Raw genomic sequence first — 26,797 nt, forward strand, 5'->3', positions numbered from 1 at the left:
CCACTTTCAGATTCTGGGCTTGTTTCAGAGTCTCTTGAGATGCTAATGTCTCAAAGATGCAAGTCACTTGGGGTTCTGGTCCAGGACAGCCAGTTCAGTCTAGGCCACTGGTTCTCTGGAAATAGTTTTGGTTGTTACACTACATGGGTGGAGGTGTGACTGGCTAGCTTCCTACAATGCACAGGCTTCCCCCACAACAAAGAATTATCTGACCCCAAATTGCCATCATGCTGAGGCTGAGAAATCCTGGTGTGCAATGTAAACTAGGAAACAACCCATTTCTGAGGTCCCCTTAACTGTCTCTGAGGCATGCCTTCCAGAGCTAAAGGAAATAAAAGCAAGAAAAGTGTGTGCCTGTGTATTTAGCACCTGCTGTCCTGAATTTGGGACTGGTTCAGTGCCTGGTGTTTAATAGTAGGCATTCAGTAAACATGCTGAATGCATGAAAAATATGTGTAATGCATGTATGTGTGTATTATACATGTATTGTCATTTATTCAACCTGTATTATTTCAGCACCTACAGTGGCAGGGCCAGTCCTGGGCACTCTGTGTGCGGTGAGGAGGGGAACAAGATTATAGTTAGAGAAATCTGAGCTTGAAGGATGGGGAGGAGGGGCAGGGCTGCCTGTGTGGATGATTGGGAAGGACTGGAGTGCTGGCTGGGTGAGGAGTTGGCATTCCATTCTTAACAGCGTTGGACATCATGAAGGGTTTTGAGGAAGGGAGCGCCATGATCCAACATACATACAACACTCAGAAAGCTCACTTTGCCGTAGCACCCTGTCTACATTCCATCAACCAAGAAAACTGAAGTGTAGCTTGGATCCTGCCTGGGGTCTGCAAAGGACCCAGAGCCTCCTCCCTCCCAGCCCACTTGCAGCCAGCTTGCTAGTCTTCCCTGCACTTGTCCATCTGTCCAGGAGCTCCCTCCCCACTTCACTCTCTCAAAACTCTTCACTGAGTCTTGTGGTCCCTTCCAGTTTTCTGTGCCTCACTCCCACCTTTTCATCTTTATCCTGCACAGCATCTTGGTCAGTCAGGAGTCCTGAGCTTTATGTTTTCCTTCTCTGTCCCTTAGTTCAAAATCACACAGCGAACACTCACTAGAGCTGACTCCCCACTTAGAAGTTGAGACAGAAAGGCAGACTGCAAACTCTTAGTATTTATTTGTTGTTAAGCCTCCCCCATGCTTTTGGAAATAACCCTTGTAACCTGAAATATGTGGTGGGGGCTAGAGAAGACCAGCAGAGGGAAGGAGACAATCACTTAGGACAAAATGTGCAAACTGTGACATGTCAGGCACCTGTTTTTGTAATTGGAACACAGCCATGCCCATCCATGTATTGTCTATGGCTGCTTGCATCCACAACTGGGGAGCTGAGTTGCTGTAGAAAGAGTTGCCTGCAAATCGTAAAATATTTACTCTCTGGCTCTCTACAGGAAAAGTTTGCTGACTGCTGACTTGGAAAATAATGGCATTTTATCTCCAAATTTTTAAATGCAATCTTTTTTTTAATGTTTTTTTTTTTTTTAAATTTATTTTTGAGACAGAGCATGAGCAGGGGAGGGGCAGAGAGAGAGGGAGACACAGAATCTGAAGCAGGCTCCTGGCTCCGAGCTGTCAGCACAGAGCCCAATGCAGGGCTTGAACTCACAAACTGTGAGATCCTGACCTGAGCCGAAGTTGGACACTTAACCAACTGAGCCATCCAGGCGCCCCTAAAGGCAATCTTAAGGGTGGTAGCCATGTTTCCACTTTACAAATGAACAAACCTTTGCCACTGCTGCGAAGAGCTTGGTTTCTGAGGACAGAGCCGATTCTCTTTCCTGAATCACACCACCTGCCTCATATAGGTCATCAGAAATAGCTAGAATGAATACACCAAAGATCTCAACCTCAGAGGCCTACAGGGCCTCTGTAGACTAGGTGGATCATGTAGACTAGTAAAGCCAACCCAGGTGGAAGTTGATAAATGGCAACATTTGGCCATAGTACTGGAAAACAATTGGGAACGGTAGGGACTATAGCAAACTGAAGAGCAGATATCCCATTTAATTTTTTTAAATTTATTTTGAGAGAGAGAGAGGGGGGAAGAGAGAGAGAGAAAGAGAGAAAATCCCAAGCAGGCTCTGTGTTGTTGACACAGAGCCCATATGGGGCTCAGACTCAGAAACCATGAGATCATGACCTGAACTGATATGGAAGAAGGCAACATCACCAGGATAACACAGTATTTCTAATTTCCAAGAAGCTAAAAACCTTTGAACTTCAAAACTTGGGTTTTTGTGTAAATCTCCTGATTTTTGCATGAAATACACTTTATGTTTAAATGTTGAAACTATTTTAACTATAAAGACAGGAGAGACCCAGGTAAAGCAGACTGGAAAAAACATAGCTGAGTGTGTCCAGAGGTCACCAGGGACTGCTAGCATCTGACATACACATTGGAATGACCATCAGAGCTTCTTTTCAGCAAGGAGTTTTCCTGTGCCCTCACCAGGAAGAGCTCCCTATCAGCCGTTAGCCCTGGCTTCCGGTCAAGCCTTCAGCTGGACACTAAGAACAGCCTCAGACTTCACTTATCTGCAGAGGGAAGGAAGTGCCCAGGAGTAAAGAGGATACAGAGATACAGGAATGCTGAGCTCAGTGGAGGGGGTGGGTTCTAGGAGAAGCCCAGGGTCTGAGAGAAAGCTGCTACGTTCATCCTGGGTACAGCTAGCAGGGGCTTTCCAGGGATGCACATGTCAACCTTTTCAGATGTAATAAAGCCCAATTTTACCTTTAGTGTATCAAAGATATGTGCCCCCAAAATGCAAATCAAAACTACAATGATATATAACCTTACATGTTTCAGAGAGGCTAAAATCAAAAACACAAGAAACAAGGGGTGTTGGTGAGGATGTGGAGAGAAAGGAGCCCTCTTGCATTGTTGATAGGATTGCAAACTGTTGCAGCCACTGTAGAAAAGAGTATGGAGGTTCCTTAAAAAGTTAAAAATAGAATTGTTTCATGATCCAGCAATTGCACTACTGGGTATTTATAGTAGCATTACTTACAATAGTCAAGATATGGGAGCAGCCCAGTGTCCTTTGATTGATGAGTGGTTAAAGAAGATGTGGTATATATATACATATATATGTATATATATTGTATATATACACAATGGAATATTACTCAGCCACAAAAAGAATAAAATCTTGCCATTTGCATAAGCATGGATGGAGCTAGAGTATATTATGCTAAGAGATATAAGTCAGAGAAAGCCACATAACTGCATGGTTTCACTCATATATGGAATGTAAGAAACAAAACCAAATGAACAAATGGGGAAAAAGAGAGAGGGACAAAACAAGAGACAGACTCTTGAGACACATGGCTGGCTCAGTCTGGAGAGTATGCTACTCTTGATCTCAGGATCATCAGTTTGAGCCCCACATTGGGTGTAGAGCTTACATTAAAAAAAGGAAGGAAGGAAGGAAGGAAGGAAGGAAGGAAAGAAGGAGGAAGAAAGAAAGAAAGAAAGAAAGAAAGAAAGAAAGAAAGAAAGAAAGAAAGAAAGAAAGAAAGAAAGAAAGAAAGAAAGAAAAAAAGAAAGAAAGAAAGAAAGAAAGAAAAGAAGAGAAAAGAAAAGAAAAGAAAAGAAAAGAAAAGAAAAGAAAAGAAAGGAAAGAGAGAAAAGAAAGAAAAAGAAACAGACCAGAGGGAGGTGAGTGGGGAGATGGGGGAAATAGGTGAAGAGGATTAAGGAATGTACTTACTATGATGAGCACCCAGTGATTAAAACAAAAACTTAAAAAAAAAGAGTGGGGGAAAGGTAATGGGTTTGTAAGTCTGAGAATCCCAGCTACAATCCCTCCTGCAACCATTACCAGCTGCTTGACATGAGAAAAACTCTCAGAGCTTCAATTTCTTCATCTGTAAAATGGGATCACTAAAAGTCCCTGCCTGTTGCACCAGGATGATGTGAGGATTAAATGATATGAGGGATATTACTTGCTGCAGGGAGGGCCACTGGTCATGTGATAGCTGTCACTGGCTAAAGCTAACAAAGTGTATTTCTTTCTTTTTACTTTATTTTTCTTTTCAAATTTTTATTTAAATTCAAGTTAGTTAACATACAGTGCAATATTTGGTTTCAGGAAAGAATTCAGTGATTCATCACTTATATACCACACCCAGTGCTCATCATAACAAGTGCCCTCCTTAATACCCGTCACCCATCTAGGCCATCCCCCGGCCCCCACTCACTTCTCCCCATCAACCCTCAGTTTGTTCTCTAAGACTCTCTTATGGTGGGGCACCTGGGTGGCTCAGTTGGATAAGTGTTGGACTCTTGATTTCAGCTTAGGTCATGATCTCATGGTTGGTGAGATTGAGCCCCAAGTCAGGCTCTGTGCTGTGAGCTCTCCCTCTCTCTCTCCCCTTCCCTTACTCACACTCAGTCCTTTGATCAACGCCACCGCCAGCCCATGTCACCTGCCCCATGGCTGTTGCTGGCTGCACATCCATGCACTGGGCTCATGTCCTGAGAATTGTCTATTCTGATGGCCAAGGGACTGAAGGTGTGAGCGGACCTGCTATAGCCCACAGTTGGCCACTGAGCACTAGCTGTGCTGGGGGCTCCGCCGGATGTGGCTGGCATGCTCAGCTGCCACGGCTCAGCCAGGCGTCACAGCCCAGCAGCCTTGGGTGGGAAGAGGTGCTGCCTGCCTCTGCCAGCGCTTCCTCTGGCTTGTGTTCCAAGGGCACATCGACACAGATTCTGAGGACAAGGAACATAGCTTACTGAGCTTTCCAAAGCAGAGATTTCCCAACAGTAAGAATGTGATAGTGAGCTTTGGAAATGTGCTGACAGAAATTAGGGAAGTGCTTCCTGGCAGCTGGCTTTTCAATCTTGTGTGCATCATTCTAATTTTTCCCCCTTGGGGCTGGGGGCAGAGGAGGGAGGTTATTGATATACTTTATAGAAAAGTTGCAAGAATAGTAGCATGAGCGATTCCTCATATTACATACTTTCATGTATATAAGTACTATATAATTTTAAATTTCCAAAAAAGTTGCACGAGTAATAATCTATACCCATTGCCTCAGTTTCCAGATTCCTTAGTTGTTTACATTTTGCCCCATTTGCCTGATTGCTCTCTTTATTTCTTCATACACACATACATAAGCAATTGTGTATTAACTATTCCAGAAATATATAAATTTTACCTCTTTATATGCAATCACATATATTTTCTTATATATTTGAGAATACAATGGAGATATCACACCCATTTATTTTTTTTTTAAATGTTTTATTTATTTCTAGGAGAGAGAGAGAGACAGCGTGAACAGGGGAGGGTCAGAGAGAGAGGGAGTCACAGACTGAAACAGGCTCCAGGCTCTGAGCTGGCAGTCAGCACAGAGCCCGACGCGGGGCTCGAACCCACGAACCGCGAGATCATGACCTAAGCGAAAGTCGGACGCTTAACCGACTAAGCCACCCAGGCGCCCCGATATCATACCCATTTAAACCCTTCTGTGTGTATTTCCTAGGAGCAAGGATATTCTCTTACATATTCACAGTAAATGACCTAAACCAAGAAATTGAACATGGCTATGACACTGCTACAGCCCACAGTCCACCTTCATTCAATGTTATAATCACCCCAGTTATAACCTTACGTAATTTTTTCCCGCTCATTCTAGATCCAACCCAGGTTCATTTATGGATTTCAGAGGTCATGATTGTTGAATCTTCAAATGGCACCATTTTATTACTCTATGTTTAACTTTTGGTTAAAGTGTAACATACATACAGAAGGGGCTCTCATCAGTATCCAACTTGATGAATTCTCACAAAGTCAGCCTATTTGATACTCATTCTAAATGGCAGTTTAAATATGATATCAAAAACATCAGTCCCTTGGCCATTAGAATAGACAATTCTCAGGACATGAGCCCAGTGCATGGATGTGCAGCCAGCAACAGCCATGGGGTGGGTGACATGGGCTGGCGGTGGCGTTGATCAAAGGACCCGCAGGGGTCTCTCTTTGGCTCTTACTTCCTCACCCTGCAGATGCTCATGGCCCCTGGCACTCTTTACAGAGCATCCACTCATTGTGTCTTGATGATTAAATTAAGCCAAACATTAAAAGCAGATTCTGAAATTCCAGACTTAACTCCAAAAGTCTTCCTCATCCTCAAACGGTCATTAACTGGACCCAAAATAAGTCTGGCCATAGACATCAGTGCTACCTATTTAGTAATACAAAGGGCTTTACTGAAAGTCAGGTGATTTATGCCGAGCAAATACAAGTTGTCAGTATTATTACTGTCTGTGACCACTCACCAGACACGTGTTACTTGTTACTTATCTCTGTCTTACCTTCCCGATCACATTGTAAGCCTTTTCTGGGACAGGGACAATGTCTTACACCTCTGGTTTCCATTTAGCCCAGTACCCTAAAAGGATCAGTCCTGAATAAATGAGTTGACAGTGACTCTCATTCCAGATTTACTTACCTACCTACCCATACTGTGCATTGACATCACTGGTGTCACAATATGCATTTCCCACCATGAGAAAGATTTTTCTTTGCGAAGTTGCATTAAAAAGTTGTTGTTGTCTTGTCTGTAGCTGGGCAGCTGAATTAAGTTAGTGAACTGAATTATTAATAAAACAATTGCAAGAGTAAGTGGATAAGATACTGAATATACTGACATCAAAAGCATTGGTCCTATCCTCTGGGCTCTCACAAGCCACTAGAACCTTGCTCCACATGTGGGCTGTCAATCAGCAGAGGAATTTGTTAGAAATGCAGAATGTCAGGCCCTACCCCAGACCCAGGAGTCAGAACCTGCGTTTTAACAAGCTCCCCAGGTGATACGTGGGCACATTCCAGTTTAAGAAACACTAGTCTAGTGGATATTATTCTGTTAGTTTTATTCCTAATGATAGTAAGAGAGTTGTAAGTGTCTATCACTCTGTGTGTGTGTGTGTGTGTGTGTGTGTGTGTGTGTAGAGGAGATGATGCTAGGCTAGCACTGGAACACTGTGCCCAATTCTGGTAGCATGACCTAAACCAAAGCAGAGTTGTGAGAATACTCCAAGAATTCCCCATATACTCATTACCTGGGAACAGTAGGGAGGAGCAAAGGCTATAAGGGGTGGTGAAGGCACCTAGATGCTTGAGATGGAGGAGATAGCCTGAGAGGTCTTGCTCTGAATTTATAGAAAAAAAGAAAAACATTGGTTCAGTTCCCCAGTAGCAGATTCAGAGACAGGAAGTGAATGCTAGTAGTCTATTTGGTAGGTGATCACGGGGGAAGAGAGTAGGGGAGTGAGACAAAGTAGGAAAGGCAGCTTCTTGGTCCTAGGAGACTGAGTAGTGAGTGTCCATGTTGTCCTTCCAACGGGGAGAAACTGGGGTAATTATGCACCTGGTCTCACCCTCCTCTGAGCTCTTCTGAGCATCCACAAGGCTTGGGGAGAGACTTCTAGGTGCTTGTAGTAGAAAGCCATCACAGCCTATGGGAGAGGTGGCCTCCACAGGTTACAGGCAGGACACTACCCACACCTGCTACACATATTATGAATATACTAACTGAAGTTGTGAGGTCAGTGCGCCTCTGCAGACTCCGTGCATCAGAGATTTGGTTCCTGATCAGAAGCAAACCTTTTGCATTTTAACAAGTTTCGAAGCCTCAGTGATTCATCCTCTCGGAGTTACTAACCATCTTCGCAAGACTGAAATGACCGACGTTCACATTTTCTTAAAATCCAAATTCCCTTTTCATAATCCTTCTGCCTTCTTCCTTCCCTAAACTAAATATATGCACTCTGAGGACATTATCATACTCAATTTACAGAAAATAAGGTTTTAATGGTCTGTTTCAAAATTCTCGCTTTCATGTTGCAAGTTGTAGATTCATGCTTCCCCTTTAGATCGTTTCCTTTGAATCTGTACTCCATTCATATTTGGTGGGTTTTTCTTGGTTTTGTTTTGTTTTTTTAATTAAGACGGAGATTCTACATGCAGTAGTTATTGTCCCCCAGAGGCCATATCAGTATCCCTTTGGGTCAGCATTTCTTTGAGTTTCTGCAGAATGCCGCTTGGCCGAAATGGTCATCAGTGAAGAGTTGTAGGGCAGTAGTGGAATCTTGCACACCCTGTTGTTGTCCTGTGGACCCACCCCACACACCAGCATCTTAAAGGTTCTGAGGAGCCCACAATGACCTTGTTTGAGTGAATGTTTATTTCAGTGTCATAGAATGTTTCCAGTGTTACCGAGGCAGTAAACCTGTTTGGAAATCCCGCCTGCTCACATCTTATACTGCTGGTGTTGGGCAAAAAACATTTGGGGAAATGCTAATTTGAACACATCCCCCATCGTGTATTTGAACTTGCTAGGCGCCTGAGTGGGTTCAATAGAAGCAGTGGTGCCTAGGAAAATTACAGTTCAGAGCTTACTCCATTTTTTATAACTAGAAAAAAAAAGTGAGAACACTTCCCTATACATAGCGGATGGTTTAGAATGAAGAATGCTTTCTGTTCCATATTGAGATCAGTGCCTGGCATGTAGCTGAGTAGAATTGTCAAAAAAAGATGCACTGCATAGGTGAGGTGCCACTTGTACTTGGCAAGGTCCTGTCTTTAGGGAGCGAGGAACCTCATTCCACAGCTCTGCCATGGCAAATGGCAGGTCATCTTATTTCCTTTGTTTCATCAAGGTTTGCACCAACCAGGTGATACATCGCAGGCACTTAGGTTTGGCAAATGTCAGCACCTGTTGGCAGAGTAGTATATCACAGAGTCCATGTGCTCTCAAGAAAACATGGGGCGCCTGGGTAGTTCAGTCAGTTAAGCGTCCAACTCTGGCTCAGGCCATGATCTCATGGTTGGTGGGTTCAAGCCCGCCCCACATCGGGCTCTGTGCTGACAGCTTGGAGCCTGAAGTCTGCTTCAGATTCTTTGTCTGCCTCTCTCTCTGTCCCTCCATGCTTACACTCTGTCTCTCTCTCTCTCTCAAAAATTAAAAAAGTTTAAAAAATTAAAGAAAAAAGAAAACTTGTCTAATCGCTGTGCTGTTAATTCCAGGCTCCATATGAATTCTACCCATCAAATTGCTCTTCCTTCTATTTTTCCCAGAATGAAGATAGCTATATTTCCTATGGAAAAAAATGCTTATTGCAGGAAAATTTTTAAATGCAAAGAAGGAAGAAAAGATTACCTATATTTTACCACTACTAAATGCTCCATCTGGAAATGGGCCCTGTCACTATCTACATGCAAAGGCATCCAGAATTTTGCTATTTATCCTTTATAGTACATAAGTCCACAGATAAATATATTGCATAAATAGGCTGAGAGAATACATGCCATTTTGCATCTTTTCTTCCACTAATTTATCACTAAATTAATATTATATTGACATACGTTGTACATATCAATAAATATATAACAGGTTTACCATTTTAAAATTTATTACTGAGATATAGTTGACATGCAATGTTATGTTATTTCAGGTGTACAGCATAGTGATTTGAGAATTCTATACAGTATTCAGTGCCCACCACAATAAGTGGTAGCTACCATCCCTCCATATACCACATTATTAAATATTATTGATTATGTTCCCTATGCTGTGCTTTTATGTTCAGGACCTCTTTATTTTACAACTGGAAGTTGTACCTCTAAACCCTCTTCCCCTGTCCCACCCATCTCCCTGCCCACCTCCCCTCTGACAACCATCAATTTGTTCTCTGTGTTTTAATAGTAACAGAATCACTATTTCAATGACTGTATAGTATTCCAGTATATTACTGTACCATATTTTAACCAGTCCACTGTTGTTAGACACTTAGTTCTTGTTCACTATTATAAACAATGCTGCCTAGAACTTTCTTTGATGTATATCTGATTATTTCTTTAGGGCAGTTCCTAGAATTAAAAGTGCTGAATTCAATAGTTTTCATATATAAATTGATGATATACATTCAGCTTGGCTTCCAGAAAGAGTGAGTCATTCTTTCTCCTCCAGTGCTTGTAGAAAGCCCAGTAAAGCTAAGTAGGAAGCTGGAGGTGGTAAAAAGGGAAGTGGATGTGACAACAACATTCATGCCACTGCATTCTGAAAGGCACAGAAGGACAGCTAGGGATCAACAAGAGTTGGAGCCAAAGAGGTTAGAAATCCATTGATCTATTTAATGCTTGAAAAAACTGAAGTCCAGAGAGGTTGAGGACCCCCTGCCCAACATACATACACAAGTATGTATGCCAAACATATACACACACAAGTCCTGGGACCCACAGTTGGCAAGTGTCTTCGAATGGATGACCCTAACCTTCAGAGATAATTTTCAAAAATGAAAATCACAATTCTCATACAAGTACTTACTGAGTGAGTGTCAAAGATTGATTTCACTCATTAAAAAGAAAAGCAACAGGATGTTAAAGCCAATTGTGGATGGCAGAGACTGGTTAATAGTCACCAGTCAAAAGAATCCCATGTTGAACCAACGATAACACCCACTGTTAGCCAGCTTTGTGTGTCTAACTTTGCAAGGTTAGATATAAACTTGATACTGCTAGTATTCAACAATGTTTTGACTTTCAAACAATTGCAGTTTCATATGGCTCAACCTAATATGAAAGTGGCTAATGACATCCAGGGCAATAAAATGAAAACCTTTTTTTTTAATCTTTTCTGCCAAACAAATATCATTTGCCATTTACCAGTCTTCCAATGTTCTGCGTCTGACTTTACAGAGTCTGGGCTTTAATCAAAGGAAAAGAGTCAAACAAAATGACATTCCAGGTGACCCTTAGGTAGGCTTGGTATACATGACTGTTTCAAACTATGACTTTGAAAGGGAATTCTTTTGGCCTCAAGCTTTGCATAGTTTTAACTGTAGGAACAAACCTCTTGTGGCGGAACTGATCTATGGATGGACAAGGTTGATCTTGTGGTGAATCTACCCAAAGCTCCATTGGCCTTGGAGTTCCTCTGAATGCTCAAAGGCCAGAAGGGCACCATATTCAAGTCTGAGCGCATATTTCCCATGGCAGTGGGCTTCAGGTTTCATGTTTTCCAGGGACCTGGGGCCAAAGTACCTACTCAGGGTGCAGGAATCTGCTCTTGTCAGGCTTCTGGTCGTGGTCAATGTAGAATGCTTTCCAAGAGAGCCATCACACCTGGAGAGGGAGCCAGGTGGAGCCCAGGAGGGCTGAATGCCTGCTGGTCATCTCACCAGTCCTCATTTTACAAACTCCAGGATGTTAGTCCCTATGCAGCAGGTTTGTCACTGACCAGATAACAAAACAAGCTACCAATAACCTCAGGCTTCTTGACCTCCCCAACTTGAGCTCCATGAAGACATAGATCAGTGCATTTCAATTATAAGACAGACTGATTTCCAAAATTTATCATCTCTGAAATCATTTGTATCCTATAGTCAGTGGTGTGCTATACTTTTAGTTGGTAGCTCTTTTTTTTCTTGATGGCATATAAAATAAGAGTGTGCCTTATAATTAATAGTATCTAAAATTTGATGGAGCTCACTGTTTGTGTTTTTCTTCCCTATTACAGACGCAGAGCCTGATGCTTAATACATACTTTATAAACATTTCTTAAAAATATCAAGAAACAAATGCAAAATCAGATTTAAAACACAAACACTGAAACTAACCAGGGCTGCAGAAGATATCAGTGCCAACTCTCAGAAAGAACTCTATTCTTTGTGGCCCTTCTACCATTTAGATTGTTACTTACCCTTAAAACTCAAAGCCACAGTAGAAATGTGGTGATAATGTGTGACTTCTGAGGTCATTGAATAACTTAACATAATACTGGCCTCAGACAACTGACCAAGTAAATTAGGACCTCAGCAGAATGCTATTTCAAGATGCAGCCACATAAGTTGTTTCCACATTTCATATATGAACTATAGACACCGTGTGTATCTGAAAAACCTTCTTTCCCCCAAGGATACGCTAAATTTGAAGTTGTATCAGTGTTTGTAGAATCATTTTAAATCTAGTGAGAAACAAAACTCAATAAACGCTGGGCACAGCTTTCTAGAAGTTGCATGAAACGGTCAGCACATAACCATCACAATCTTTCCAGGCCTTCGTGGCCTGTGCATACTTACTGTTGATTTTCTGTCAAGGTAGAGCCAATGTGGACCTCTCTTACTTTTTAGTAGAAGCAGTTTACAACTTAGTCATTAGAGGGACTGTGTTTTAAAGTCAATAGCTTCTGTTCCATGACAACCTAACTGTGTGTTCTGGATGTGCAACTCCATGAAGGGTTGTTGGTGGTAAATAGTTGATAAATCTTGAGCAGTGCCTTTTATTGGCTACCACCATGGCAGTCACTTCCCCAGCATGTCCAGCTGAGCATGGACTGATTGGAGCTCCACCCCCTCCGTGTCCTGATTTAGCCCCGTTCTAAGAGGAAAATGAACAGGGAAGTTACCAAGAGGAAGGCAGAGGAGGAAGTGCACTTGTTCATTCAACAATTCATGTGTGCCAGGGACTGGCCTGAGCCCCGAAGATATAGCAGTGAGTAAAAAGACGTGGTTCCTACTCTGTGGAGTTTATATTCAGGTCTGGGCATTTGAGAGAGCCTCTGGCTCTAGAAATAACCCACAGGCAGGACCATCAACCTCAAATGATGAAAGAAAGGAGCCAAGAGTGAAGGTTGGGGACTGTCTTAAGTCAGGTTCCACAGAAATGGGCCCAGAGCTAAAGATTTTTATGGAAGTGGCTTATCAGGAAGTGCTCTCAAGAGAAACCATAGTGGGGCAGGGAAGGAGGTCAGACAAGAGTCCAGTTTCAAGCAAAGTCCCCTGAAGATCCTTTGGCTCCATCTTAAAGGGAACTTGGGGACAGCGTAGATCTTGCTCCTGAGTTGTTTCCACCAGAGGAAAAGGAGCTGAGGCATTTATACCTTAGTACCCATTTGGCATTGGCCAAAGATTGACTCTGAGAGAACTTCTGGGTCTCTGTGCACCAGACAAAGCTGGTTCTGGCTACCTGAAAGCTGTGCTTTGACAAGGACCTTGGGGCTGATTATGTATGGCTGTGTTCCCTTCTCCGGACCACTCTTGGGAAGCATTAGAGGCACCCTCTGATGGAAGGACTGGTCTCAGGGGAGGCCATTGTGCTGCCTGATGTTTACAGGGGTTTTTCGGATCTGAGGAAGGTCCAAGAAGCTAAGAGCTATGAAGTCCTGGTCCATCAACGTCTTGGAGTGTACTCAAAAGGTACTGATGCACACAGAGGGCACCAGGTCCTGAATTTCCTGGGAATCCCCTGATTTCAAATGTTTCTATCCACTTTAAGAACACTCACGCCTGCTAAGCCCCAAAAAGCCTCATGGAACTTACGTCCCTATAGGGACATAGTATGTGGAAGTCTCTCTCATGAGCATTGAACAAGGACCAGTGTCCCCCAACAGATATAATTAGCCAACACATCCTGCTACCTTAATCCCACCCCACATTTCTAGCACCCTCTGAACCAGGCCTCTGACATTTTTGTTATGGATGGGTGATGTAAATCAGTAAGCACGCTTCCCACCAGCAAATACTAAAAGTTTACATCTGCTGTGGGCTTTGCCTGTGTCCACCTTAAGTGGACCCTTTAAGCAGCTCCAAGGAGCAGGTCTTAGAATATCCTCAGTCTACAGATGAGGAAATTTAAGAAGTCAAATTATTAACTCAAGGATACACTGCTTGAAGATGCAGAGCCAAAGGAATTCCAAGTTGGTCATTTAGCCAAATTCTGCTCTTAATTCGATCTATTCACTTGGGTTTGTTTCCTCTAAATACTGCTATTTAGGAAGCACAATTCAATTGAGTAAACTTGAACGTCTATTTGACCGATGATTCATGAATAGGGCAGCATCTTGTCCAGCAAGAAGAAAGGAGCTCCAAGGAGTAGTACAAAATGGAAGACCTGCGTAGGCAGAAGACCTGCGTAGGCAGAAGGGAGTGAGGACTAGGAAGTCATAAAGAAAAGAAAGGTTTGTTTTAGGCTGGGTTACCTTCCTCTAGAGGAAAGGCCCGGGGTCTGTTCTGCAGTTTATATTACTAGTGTTGATTAGGAAATTGCAGACTGGTTGAAAATGCCACTCCTGGGAGAGGCAGGAGCTAGAGTTAGGTTAGGCATTAAGTCCTAGTTTGCTGACATGGGCGTTTGCACAAGTGATTCCTTTTGAGGCCTAGTATTTCTATTTTTGACACTACTCTTTTCCACTTTGAGCTAAAAACAGAAAGTTATTGACACATCAAACCATTCATTTCACTTTACTCAGAAGAACATATAGGGGCAGGTTGCCTATTACCTTTTTCTCTACGTAAGTATGTGGTGTGGAGGTTTTTTTTTTTTCTCTTAACTGCAAAATAGAAAATGGAATAAAAAGATAGTGAATGTTGTATTTTAGTAAACAAGAAGGTTCTGGCTATCATTAGAGGATGTTTTGAATTAGCAGGGCTAAGATGGACGGTTACAAAAATGCTGTTGAGTTTATTTGCTCCCCATTTGGAATTACAAAACAATCAAGGGCAGAGTTCTATCTCCTACCTCCTAGGCCACCCCCAGCCTTTGGGCATATTTTTAAATGGCAGCCCTCTGGTACATTCCTTGGCCTGCAGAAGGCAGGCAGATATAGCCTTGGGGCAGATATAGCCATCCCAGAGTGCAAGATATAGGGGTTTAGGGAACCTAGCTTGAGCCATATTAGAGTTATCCCTCCTCTCCTTGTCCTGATTTCATACCACACATAAAATTATACTCCAGATGAATGAAAGACCTACTAATAAATACATTATACATAAATGTATGAGGAAACACTATGTGTAAGTCTCAGCAGAAAATAGAGGAAACTGAAAGTCTTCCTAAACTAGGGTCAATAAACAAGACCCATACTGAAAACTTTTGATTCTATCAACATTAAATGCTTAAGGAAATTAAAAGACCAAAAAAAAAAAAAAAACCAACATGAGAGAAAATCTTTTAAATATTTGAGACAAGAGATGCGTATCCACAACTCATACAATTTAATAAGTAAAACCAAGAAATCCCAAGATGGGCAACAGGTAAATGAACAGGCAATTCCTCAAAGGAGGAAATACAAATGGACAACAAACATATAATCCAAGCAAAGCACATTGAGACAATAAAAAACCACTTCTGTTCATCAGATTGGCCAAAGTTTAATGCTTGATAAAATGAAACACTGACAAGTGAGGGAGAGACTTTCAAAGATGGTGGAGATAGTATAGCGGGGCATAGCCACCTGGAGAGCAATGTGGCACCACCTCAGAACTTCTTATATCAATGGAGCCCAGCATTTTCTGTGAGATTTGACACTGCACGCAAGGATGTTTAACACAGTACTGCTTGTGACCACAAAATACTGGAAATGACCTAGTTCTCTGTCAAAATAGAATGACTACAGAGCATATCCCTATGGATGTCTCCATGTGGCATATCCCAAGAGTGGAAAACCATTGCCACTTAAAATGAACAAAATAGGGCTTCATGCATCAATGTGGATAAATCTCACATTTCATTGTGTGAAGTAAGGGAACTACAGGATGATACATCAGTACAATTTCATTGGGTAGAAAAAGCACAGAATGACACCGTTCAAGAACTTTCACTTCTGGGCAGGTGAAAAGGATTATGGATGATGGTCAGTGGGGGTTAGATTTAACTACAATAATGTATGTTTTTCAATGGGACTCTATTCATGTATCATGTCTGCAATTTATTATAATTAAATTTAAAAATATAAATGCAAACACCCTTGAGAGATGTAACACAAAGTTTAGAAAACAAAAACAAAAGGACAGGGTTTTGAGATGCTCCATCATCATTTTCTAGATACTCCTCTGCAAATGGAAGGAAAAAGCCTTCATTATTTTGTTTGTTTTCACAGTGACAGTTCCTGGGGACAAAGATCATCTGAAAGTTGATAAGGAGCCCATTTCCAGACTACTTTATTTATTTTTCATTAAAAAAAAATTTTTTTTAATGTTTATTTACTTTTGAGAGAGAGAGAGAGATAGAGCATGAGCAGGGAAAGGGCAGAGGGAGACAGAGATACAGAATCTGAAGCAGGCTCCAGGCTCTGAGCTGTCAGCACAGAGTCCAATGTGGGACTCAAACTCATGAACTGTGAGATCATGACCTGAGCTGAAGTCAGACGCTCAACTGACTGAGCCACCCAGGTGCCCCCAAGACTACTATAAAGGAACCCTAACATGGGTTGTACCTACCAGACCATGAGTCTCCCCCAGCTCAGCAGAAATAGACAGGAGAGGGATTGTTTGGGTCATGTGGTTTTTCATGACATGGAGGTAGGTCTCATCCCACAGGGTTGATGGTACTGTAAAGGTCCATCACACCCCAAGGCCAAGTTGATGCACTAGGGGAATAGAAATTCCATAGCTGAGAGCTAAACACTTGACTTTTCCCACACCCTAGGTTTCAAGTCTTCACTATATTAGCAACACATCCCTTTTCAAACCATGATAACATTCCTGAGTTGACTTGCCATTTGAAGAGCTCTGTATCAGAACTTGCTCTATAAACACTTTCTCGTTTTAATTCTGCTTGAGCTTCAAGAGATTTTTTCTCCTTTTATCTAACCCTAAAAGAAAGAACACAAGATTTGGAGTCCCTCCCTTTTCCCTCCGCACCCCCCCCCACCCAGCCTCCCATGTGAGCAGGGATGGCATCAAGAATTCTGTCCCCAGTTGAGGAAAACAGGCATCTAGTGGGCAGATCTTGAGGTTAGAGACTTCTGGACAGCTGTCAAATGAAGATTGGACTCCACAAGCATTTCTCTTTTGTAGATCCAGGTCTGCCCCTGGTAATGAAATGGCCTCTTTACAGGCCAGGAGGTATATATGTCTATTTGAAGTGTTTTTTAGTATCACTCCACTTCATGGCAATGTTCACAGTTAATATAAAGAGAGAATTTAAATAGGTTGAGAGCTGGGAAGCATTTAGGTGCTCGGTGCAAAATGTTTTAATCTCATTGTCTTTTTTTAACTCTCCAAGAGAGCTTCCCCTTAGTAGCACAAGCCTTTAGCATCAGGGATCCAACTGTGCCCAGATGGGTTCAGGACATAGTCAACGGGGAGCAGGATGGAATTTAAAGGCAGGTCTTTCTGAGCCCACAGCTGGTGCACTCACCACTGATCCATGCTGCCAAACTACCAGGCAGTTGCCATAACTAGACATCCTTGAAACTGAACAGAGCTGCTGCTTGAAGTGTGACCCCTCAAATGAGGTCTTCACCTGCAGAGAGATTACCAGAGTGATTACAGAATGGTACAAATTAATGTAGACTCCTGCTCTAAACAGGGGTGCTATAGGCCCAGCCTCGTCCAGGCAGAGCTCTGGGTGTGATCTCATAGGAAAAGAACCTGGCTAGACATTCCTAAATTCTTCTCCTTGGCCTGGGTGCCAATTAGCATGAAAATCACCCAGGTGGATAGTTCAGGCTTCCCGTGCTTTGTTATGCACAAATGCTCATTGTGAAGAAGATATGAGTGCCCTGGGTCTCTGAGTAGAATGAAGGAGGGGACCCAGAGACCCAACCCCTGCTTGCTTTCCTCTCTCTTGTCTTTTACAGCAGCCCCCTCTCACCCTGCATGGGAATGCAAACACACAACCCTTTCTGTTACCCTGAGGGAGATAACAAACACAGGAAATGCCATGGCTTTATCAGGTTAGACTCTGTGATGCCCAGTGCTTGTTGATGTCTGTGTCTTGGGTTTGGGTACTTTCTCACAACTTGAAATTTTCTGGAAATGAGACAGATGCTGTGTTTTGGGTAGAACCACTGTCTCTAACTTCGTGCTCTGAAACCTGGTGTTCTGGTGTCCTGGTGTCCTGTCTTCCTCTCTGACTGCGTTGAATAATAGCCACTTGGCTCTATGGCTACTTTCCCGGGTGTCTGCACACATCCCTGGCAGACAAATAGGGCTGTGAAGAGCTACCAAAGGTGTCAGCAAGACCAATATCAGGAGGAAGTCTGGCAAGGGAAGATCAAGGGCTTCTCCTGGGGAAGGGTACTACTATGTTCAAATCAATATGGTGGCTGTGAAGGTGACTGAGGATGGAGACGGTGTTTGTGCCTAGTGACCTGCCTCCTTGCTGGGGATGGGAATTCTGCCTCCTAGGTTTGCCTGAGGCCATGGATGACCCTCCTGTGTGTGGCTGTCTTGCCCAGGACCATAGCCATGGCCCAGAAGGGGAGGGTGACCAGCCCAGATTGAGGGGCTTCAGGACAGACACTCAGACTGCCTTCATCACCCCACTCACTCCCATCTTATCTGTCCTTCCATCTCCCTCCATTTTCATACACATCCACCCTTTTCATTTTCCTAATAATTTTTATTATGAATAAACATACTGAAAATCATACATCCTGCTAAACACATATCATTCAGCTCTGTCAGTCTTATCATTTTGCCATTTCATTTTAAGAAATAGATTCTCCAGGCACCTGGGTGGCTCAGTCAATTGAGCATCTGACTCTTGATTTCAGCTTAGGTCATGATCCCAGGGTTGTGGGATCCAGCCCCACATTGGGCTCCAAGCTGAGCATGGAGACTGATTAAGATTTCCTCTCTTCCTCTGCCCCTTTCCCCTGCTTACTCTCTCTGGAAAAAAAAAAAAGAAACAGGAAGGAAGGAAGGAAGGAAGGAAGGAAGGAAGGAAGGAAGGAAGGAAGGAAAAATATCTCACAGGTGGTTGAGACCCTGACCTGTGAACATCTCCATCCATTTCTCCTCCAGAGAATTAAGATTATAACCCCCATATTACATATTGGGATAGTCCGTCTATGTGTGTATTTACAAACACTACAGTACAGTTTTGAATGGTTTTTTTTTATATACTGGATATAACCCTTTTCAACTTTTCTTCTTGCTTTTATGAAAAGGTTTTGAGCATTTATGTTTATATATGTGTTGATACCAATAGCTCTGGTTCATTAACATTAACTGCTGCGTAGTATTCTATACCTCAATCTACCCATTCTCTTATTAATGGACATTTAAATGCTTGTAATTTGGTATTCTTACAAATAATGATGCAGCAAATATTTTTATAAAGGTCTCCTTGCACCCGCATGCTTGAATTTCTCTATAGTAAATATCTAAGAATCTGGCTGTCTTCGACTCTACAAAACATTGCCAAACTGTTCTTCAAAGTGGCTCTACAAATCCCACTCCTCTAGCAGCATTTGGGGAATTCCTGTTTTCCAACATTTTCAAATATTTGGGATTGTCAAACTTTTATTAATTTTTTATTTTTTTAAATATTTATTTATTTATGAGAGACAGTAAGAGAGTAAGGGGGGGAAGGGCAGAGAGAGACACATACAGAATGTGAAGTAGGCTCCAGGCTCTGAGCTGTCAGCACAGAGCCCGACGTGGGGCTTGAGCCCACAAACTGTGAGATCATGACCTGAGCTGAAGTTGGACGCTTAACTGACTGAGCCACCCAGGCACCCAGGGATTGTCAGACTTTAAAATTTTTGCCACTGAGATATGTGTAAAAGAGATCTCCTGGTCATTTTCTCTCCCAAGTTCCCAGTGCTTCTAGAATATTCACCTACAGCTTACATCCCAGGAACACACAATAGGGATGGATCAAGCATGGAGGACTTTGCTGGTCTCCCTTCTTCTGACCTTCCAGTATTGGAAGTGTGCAGAGCTATTTGCAGGGACCCCTTCTCTCTCTCCACTTTCCCCTCAGGTAATCTCTCCCTGTCACCAGCCTTCAGAATGCTAACACATATGCCAATTACTTCCAAATGTGTAAATATCTCGATACTGAATGTCAAAAGCCACTTACCAAATTTATTTGATGGCCAATAAGAAAATCAAATAAGGTTTAACCTACCCTAGATCCAATTCAGTTTCCTCCTCAAACCTAACCCCCCATGTCAGTCAAGGGCACTGCAATCTGTCTGATTCTTCAAGCCAAAAACACTGAAGTTGTCCTTGATTCTTCTCTTCCTACTACTTCTACATTAAGTTCGTCAACTTCTATCAACTGCTATGTTAAATTGTCTCTGGATTTCCCTCCTGTTTCTAATTCCACTGCCACCACCTTGGTCTAAGCCAGCTGGGTCACTCTTGCTGGATCACTGCAGTGCCTCAAAACTGGTCTTGCTGCTTCTCTTGCCCTTACAAACCATCTCTAGCCAGCAGCCAAGGTGGTCTTTTTAGAACATAAAACGAAGAAAATGTCTTTCCATCCTAAGGCTCTTTGATGGTCCTTAGTGTAGAAAACTGAAATTTATGGACACATGATCTAGAATGCTAATGAGAACTGGTCCCTGCCTGTCTCTCCTGCCACTTACACCCTACCCCCACCCCCAGCCTCTGGGACTTTCACTGTATGGACAGGTCCTCCTTTGGTCTTTTCATGGCTCCCATGTCATTCAGGGATTCATCACTTCCTCAAGATCCACCCTCACCATCCCACCCTAGCGAGAGAAGTGGCCACTTAGCTGCTGTCTACAGCATCACCATGTTCCTTTTTCATCCTGGCACTTAGTGCTCAGGGCTGTGATCTGGGCTCCACCATGAGAACTGTTGGTTGACAGTAAGGTTTTACTCTGTGCTTGTAGCACCTGGCATAAAGTGGGTGCCCATAAAGCCTTGTTAAATTAATGAATGAACAGATGAGGTCAACATTTTAGAACAGCATATAAACTCAAATGAAATTTTTCCCAGAGTCTGGGTGGGATAAAAACTGCTTGAGGCAAGACAACACCTGCCTTCAGCTATAACAGTGATTGTCAAACCTTTCAGTCCTTAAATCTCTTTACTATACTATTTAAAATTATGGAGGACCCCAAAGAGCTTATGTTCATGTAGATTCTATCTACAGATACTGGCTGTATTAGGAATTAAAATGGAGAGTTTTTATTTTTATTTATTTATTTTCGTTTGTTTTTTTACAAATAGTTTATTGTAATATTAATTTCCACATAACACTCAGTGCTCAACCCCACAAGTGCCCTCCTCTAAAATGGAGAGTTTTTAAAAATATTTATTTCAAAACAAGGATAAATATATTATATTATGACATAATGTTTATATAAAAAATAACTATATGTTTTAAAAAATAAGCGGGCAGTGACACACTTTGAGAACAGCCGGTCTACACATAGAGTGCCAGTTAGCACCAAGAAGGATTCTGTTAGATGGCTGATTAGGTGTCCTCAAGAGTTTAGACCAGCCTTCAGGATCAGCTGGAACCTCTTCCCAGGTGTGTGGGTAGAGGATATAAGCCCACATAAGTCTTCTGCAAGAAGAAGGTGTTTTTCCCTATCCATTACCCCACTGCACACCCCATGCAGTGCTCTCTCTTCCTTCTTCCTTCTTTATTTAGAAGAATAAATAAAAAGCAAAGAATAGGATGAATAACAAGCTTAATGTCTGGAAATTAAGGTCCTTTAAATATGCTTATTTCTGTAATCAGAACCATGATTATATAAATTTTAATGCAGAGAATTCCTCTTGAGTTTTGACTTTGACAAAATGAATGTGGAACCCTGATTTTACCAGGATTTGTTTATTCCTTTTTGTATTCATGTTGAGAAACCAAACTGGGTGTCATATCCTTTTTCTTAGGGCTGTACCGAAACCTAAGTTCTTCCTCTTTTTTTTTTAGAAAAATCTGCTCCCACCCTCTTCATTTTTTTCCTCTGGCTAGAGAAAATTCACACAGCCAGGATTTAAAAAAAAAAAAAAAGGGTGGTCTTCTCTGTGCTCCTATTGAAGTGGCTGAAGCTCCCTAGGCTCTGGGCACGCCCCTTCCAACTGTCTGACGTCACACTATTTTTGTCTTTGAATAGCTCATTGACACAATCGCCTCGGAGATCGGAGAACTGAAACAGGAGATGGTGCAGACAGATGTCAGCCTGGAAAATGGCCTGGAACCCAGCGAAGCCCACAGGTGACTGAGACGATCAGGTGCCGGGCATCAGATGGGGGCTAAGCCAACCCTAGCGGCTACGAGGACTGCCATCTGGGCTTCTCAGAAGTTTGGGAGCTAGGAGTGTGGTGGCCTCTCCAGATGAAGCTCTCTGTAAGAGGTGGGAGTGGCCTAAGAACCAGTTGTCTGTTTATTTTAATCACTTTGAAGGCACTTGAACTTTACAACCTCTCGATGCCTGCTGGCACCAGAACCCGGAAACCTAAAGTTCTAGCTGCGGTATCCACTTACTCACAGTGATGGAAACAATAACGCAGCAGGATCCAACGCGTGCAAAATAGAATTCAGTGTAGCCCGTGTCAGTCTCCAGAAGGTTTAAAGGGGAGCCCTAAAGAGGATGGACTCATTTTGCGTTCTCAGGTCAGAAAAAAACCCCAGCACTTCCCATATCCATTAACCTAAAAATGTGACCCAGTGTATTGGAGTGTGGATGTGGTTGTAAATGATTAAGGAAAAGGGGAGCAATTTGCTATGCTGGTTAGGCGTGTTGTGTTGTGCACTATTGCACCTGATTTGAGTAAGTTGTAAGGGAGTGGTCTTTATCAGGAGAATTGGAGTACAGAGGCCAGGGTTGGGGTGGCAGGTTGGAGGAGGTCACAAAAACCTCATCTTAGCTCTTGGATGCTATAATTCATTGCTAGCAAAGGTAACAGAATATAATCACTATGAAATGACACAAACACTTGGTACCTTGGAGGCCAGACTCATTATTAGGTTTCTTCTCTTTCCCAGGAAATGGGTTGAGGCAGCCTGGTGTAGTGTAGGGGTGAGATTCCCGGAGTAGGTTTTGCTTACAAGTCATGAGACAGGAAGGAATCCTGCAACAGCAGGTGAACCAGGTGGTGCTGGTTGCCCAGGCAAGTTTCAAACCAGCCCAACTTGTTCCCTGCCATAGCCTTCAGAGAGAGCAAGCAATTTGCAAAGAGGCATTTTACAGCTGGAAGGGAGTGCTTTAACTCTCTTGTGTCTCTGGAGGAACTGTATTCCCTTGTAGCTGTGAAAATGCTGCACGGCTTCCATTTCCTTCCCTTCTCTACAAAATGATGGGGGTAAACCAGATGGTCCCCAAGCTACTTGTGGCAGTGCCCTGGCATTCCATGATTTCCCTTAACTTCAATGGCTAATTTTCCCCCCATAAACTAAACAAATAAATAGTGGTTTTTGATTAAAGACTCTCCACCTCACAGGCAGAATAGTGCCCAACTCGTGGAACTTTACTGAGGAGATTTCTCTTTATTCTTTGCATTATTGAGTTAAAATTAAAGTGGGAGTCCAGGTTGGTGACAGAAGGGCAAAGAAGAGAGCTTGAGGGGCTGATTTCTTCCACATCCAGAAAACACTGTACTGCAAGATAGTCCCAAGCCCTGTAGATGACAGACACCAGTGGTAAAAACCAGCCCTCCTTGGTGTGTAAGGCACAGGGATGATAGGTTTGCTAGAAGACATGAGAATCATGTCAGCAGCCATCAGAATTTTGATGTCTGACTGCAGTAGGTATTGGGATGGGAGAGCTGGGCTGCTATTTACTCTTTAATGTCTCTATCTTTTTCTTTTCAAGTTTGAGAATGACTGTAAGCATTCCACAAAAGTTGTTTTTCAGATTAATGTCACTCTTGAGTGCTGTGTTGGTTAGCACTGAATTTGCAAAATTTCAGAGGCATTTTAACTTGGTACTTTTTTTAGTGGGAAAGAAAGAGAAAAAGCAAGATTGTCTTTAGTGAACAATGCCTATGGTGTTTGCCATGTGCCAGCCACTGTTCTAAGTATGTCATAGCTGCCAGCTCATTGAATCTCTTAACTTCCCTACGAGGTAAACCTCCGGTATGGCCCTCATTCTACTAACTCAAGACCTGTGCCATCTGGAAAAAAGCCAGACTAATGAGGCTGTGGCTGTTGTGCTGGGGTTTCTCCCGGATTTTGTAGAAGCGTGGAGTGGTAACTTTGCTGTTAGTTCCTCTATTTTCTCAGATGATGTCAGGGTGGCCAGATATCAGAGAGGTAGGGCAAAGAGGATCTTATCTCAAGTGAAAACCCTGTAGAAAGAAGAATCATCACCCCCTCCCCTCACCCCCAGGGCCTTGACTGGGCACATTCTGGTGGCTACATAGATACATTGAAGTCACCTTCCTCTGTGGCATCCTTGGTGAATATGAGCTGTGATAATAGCCTCAGCTACACCAGCCATAGTTGCCATGAAATGTCTATGGTTCCTTAGTTTGTTGGATGGCCAAGTGCCAAGCTGGTACTGTAGGTGAGAAATGCTATTCCTCTACCTGTGTTGGCTTTTGGTTGTTCCTTTGTGGTTAATATTGAGGTGAGCTTGAAATCTTTAACCTTTTTGTGTGTCATGGATCCCCTTCTCAGAATCATATTTTAAATGCATAAAATAAAATATATAGGATGACATAGGGAAAACAATTCTATTATAGTAGAATGATCAGAATTCTTAAAATGCATGATTTCATAACACAGGTACTTCTTTATTAAAACATTAAGTAACAAGGTCTATGGGACACCTGGATGGCTCAGTCAGTTAAGTGTCCAACTTCACTTTAGGTCATGATCTCATGGTTCATGGGTACAAGTCCTCCATTGGGCTCTGTGTTGACAGCTCAGAGCCTGGAGCCTGCTTTGGATTCTGTATCTCCCTCTCTCTTTGCCACTCCCCTTTTCGTGCTCTGTCTCTTTTAAAAATAAATAAACATTAAAAAATTAAAAATAAATAAATAGCAAGGTCTAGGAACTACTTTCACCTGGAAACAAAGATGAGAAGAAATAGTACTTATGTACCAGCAGTGAAAATGTTTGGGGTTTCTATTGGTGATAGAGTCTCACCTATTGTGGGAACCACTGGGATTTATTGCCTGCATTCAAAATGGGAGTAAGTTAATTTCAAAACCAAATTAGTGAAACTAATGATGTCATTTTCCTATTCAGTGGTCAGTTCTCACCTTTTGATCTATCAGCATCATTCAACACACTTGATCTACCTTCCCTTCCAGGGACACTTGCTTGACTTGGCTTTGGGGACACCATAATCTCTAGTTTCCTCTTACATCTCCTGTTGCTGCTTCTGGTCTCCTAGCTGGTTTCTCTTCATCTCCCTCACTTCCTAACTTGAGAGCACCCAGAACTCAAGCCTTCAGACTCTCTTCTCCTCCCCACTCCCTTCTGTTTCCCACTAACCTTGAGCAAGATGCTTAAAAGTCTCTGCACCTTGGGGCGCCTAGATGGCTCAGTCAGTTAAGTGTCTTACTTCAGCTCAGTCATAATCTCATGTTTTGTGAGTTTGAGCTCTGCATCAGGCTCTGTGCTGACAGCTCAGAGCCTGGAGTCTGCTTCAGATTCTGTGTCTCCCTCTCTCTCTGCCCCTCTCCTACTCATGTTCTGTCTCTCTATCTTGCAAGAATAAATAAACATTAAAACATTAAAAAAAAAAAGTCTCTGTGCCTTGGTGTGCACATCAATGAAATGAGGATAATAATAGAGATTGATCTCAGGGTGGCTGGAAGGATTAAGTGAGTTAATAGCTATAAAGGACTTGGTACCATGTTGGCATCAAGTAAACACAATATATTGATTATTAAAAGAGATCTCGAGTGTAATTTCATAGTTAATCCTATTCAGTTTTGTAGCTTTGATGCCCTGAATATATTGATGATTCCCTACTTATTGGTTGGTCTTCTTTTGAATCCAAATATTTGTATCCAGCTGTCCACTCAGCCCAACTTCTGGCATCTCAGACTCACAAAGATCAACATTGAGCCCTTGGTTTTGTTTCACAGATCTGCTTCCTTCCTGATCTTCCCCATCCTAGTGACCATGGCTGCAGATGCTTGGACCTCAGAGCCATCCCTCATGCCTGTCTGTCTCTCATATCTCTGCTCCTATCCATCTCCAATCCCTGGCAGCTCTACCTCTAAGAATCCCAATTGGACTACTTGTTCTCAGCACCGTTGCAGGACACACCTGCCCAGCATCTCTGCTTTCACCTGTCCTGCCTTCCCTGGGCTGTTTTCTAAGCAGCATAGAAAAGGATCTGACTTTTGTCAACCTAAATCCAAGTCATGTCACTTCCGTTCAAAGTCCTTCAGTATTTTTCATTTAAAGTATGTTTGTTTATTTATTTTTGAAAGAGAGAAAGAGCACGCAGGAGGGGCAGAGACAGAGGGAGAGAGATGAAAGAGAAAATCCTAAGCAGGCTCTGCTCTATGAGTGCAGAGCCCAATGCAGGACTTGAACTCACCAACCGTGAAACATGACCTGAGCAGAAACCAAGAGTCAGACGCTTAACCGACTGAGCCACCTAGGTACCCCCAGTATTTTTCACTTAAAACCCAAATCATCACCATGTCTTTTGAGATGCTCCAGACTCTGACTTCTAACATCCCCTTAACATCTTCTCTTACAACCTCTGCCCTCTTCATCCCTCTGCTTCAGATACACCAGCTCCTTGCCTAGAAGACTCCTACCTCCTGGACTTTGCACTTACTGTTCCCTCTGCCTGGAGTGCCCTTCCTCCAGGAAGCCTTCACCTTTGGACCCTCATTTCTTCTGTCACCTTATTTGACTTTATTTTTATTCATAGAACTTGTACAGATTTGACATATATGTCCACTTCCTTAAATTGTGCCTCCCAACATGAGGAGGGAGGCTCATTGAGAGAGTAGAGGTTTGGTCTGTGTTCATTTTTTTTTTTCAGTGCCTTAGAATAGTGTCCGGCATGTAGCATACACTCAGTAAATATTTGAATGAATTAATGAATGAAAGAT

General features: G+C 42.6%; 1 protein-coding gene across 3 annotated transcripts in view; it reads left to right on the plus strand.

Moving 5' to 3' along the window:
• Positions 1–26,797, plus strand: part of RIN2 (Ras and Rab interactor 2) — a 110,207-nt gene that overhangs the window by 22,927 nt on the left and 60,483 nt on the right. Inside the window, exon 3 of one of the 3 annotated variants that reach the window (XM_039216614.1) lies at positions 21,886–21,986. In XM_039216614.1, coding sequence (XP_039072545.1) covers positions 21,886–21,986 — 101 coding nt within the window. Of the gene's footprint in view, positions 1–21,885; positions 22,386–26,797 lie in introns of those variants that run through there. The other 2 variants (XM_039216615.1, XM_039216617.1) reach the window with 2 other exon arrangements.

This window comes from Hyaena hyaena, unplaced genomic scaffold (assembly GCF_003009895.1).
Source record: "Hyaena hyaena isolate Hyena2069 unplaced genomic scaffold, ASM300989v1 scaffold_643, whole genome shotgun sequence".
NCBI classification, from domain to species: domain Eukaryota; kingdom Metazoa; phylum Chordata; class Mammalia; order Carnivora; family Hyaenidae; genus Hyaena; species Hyaena hyaena.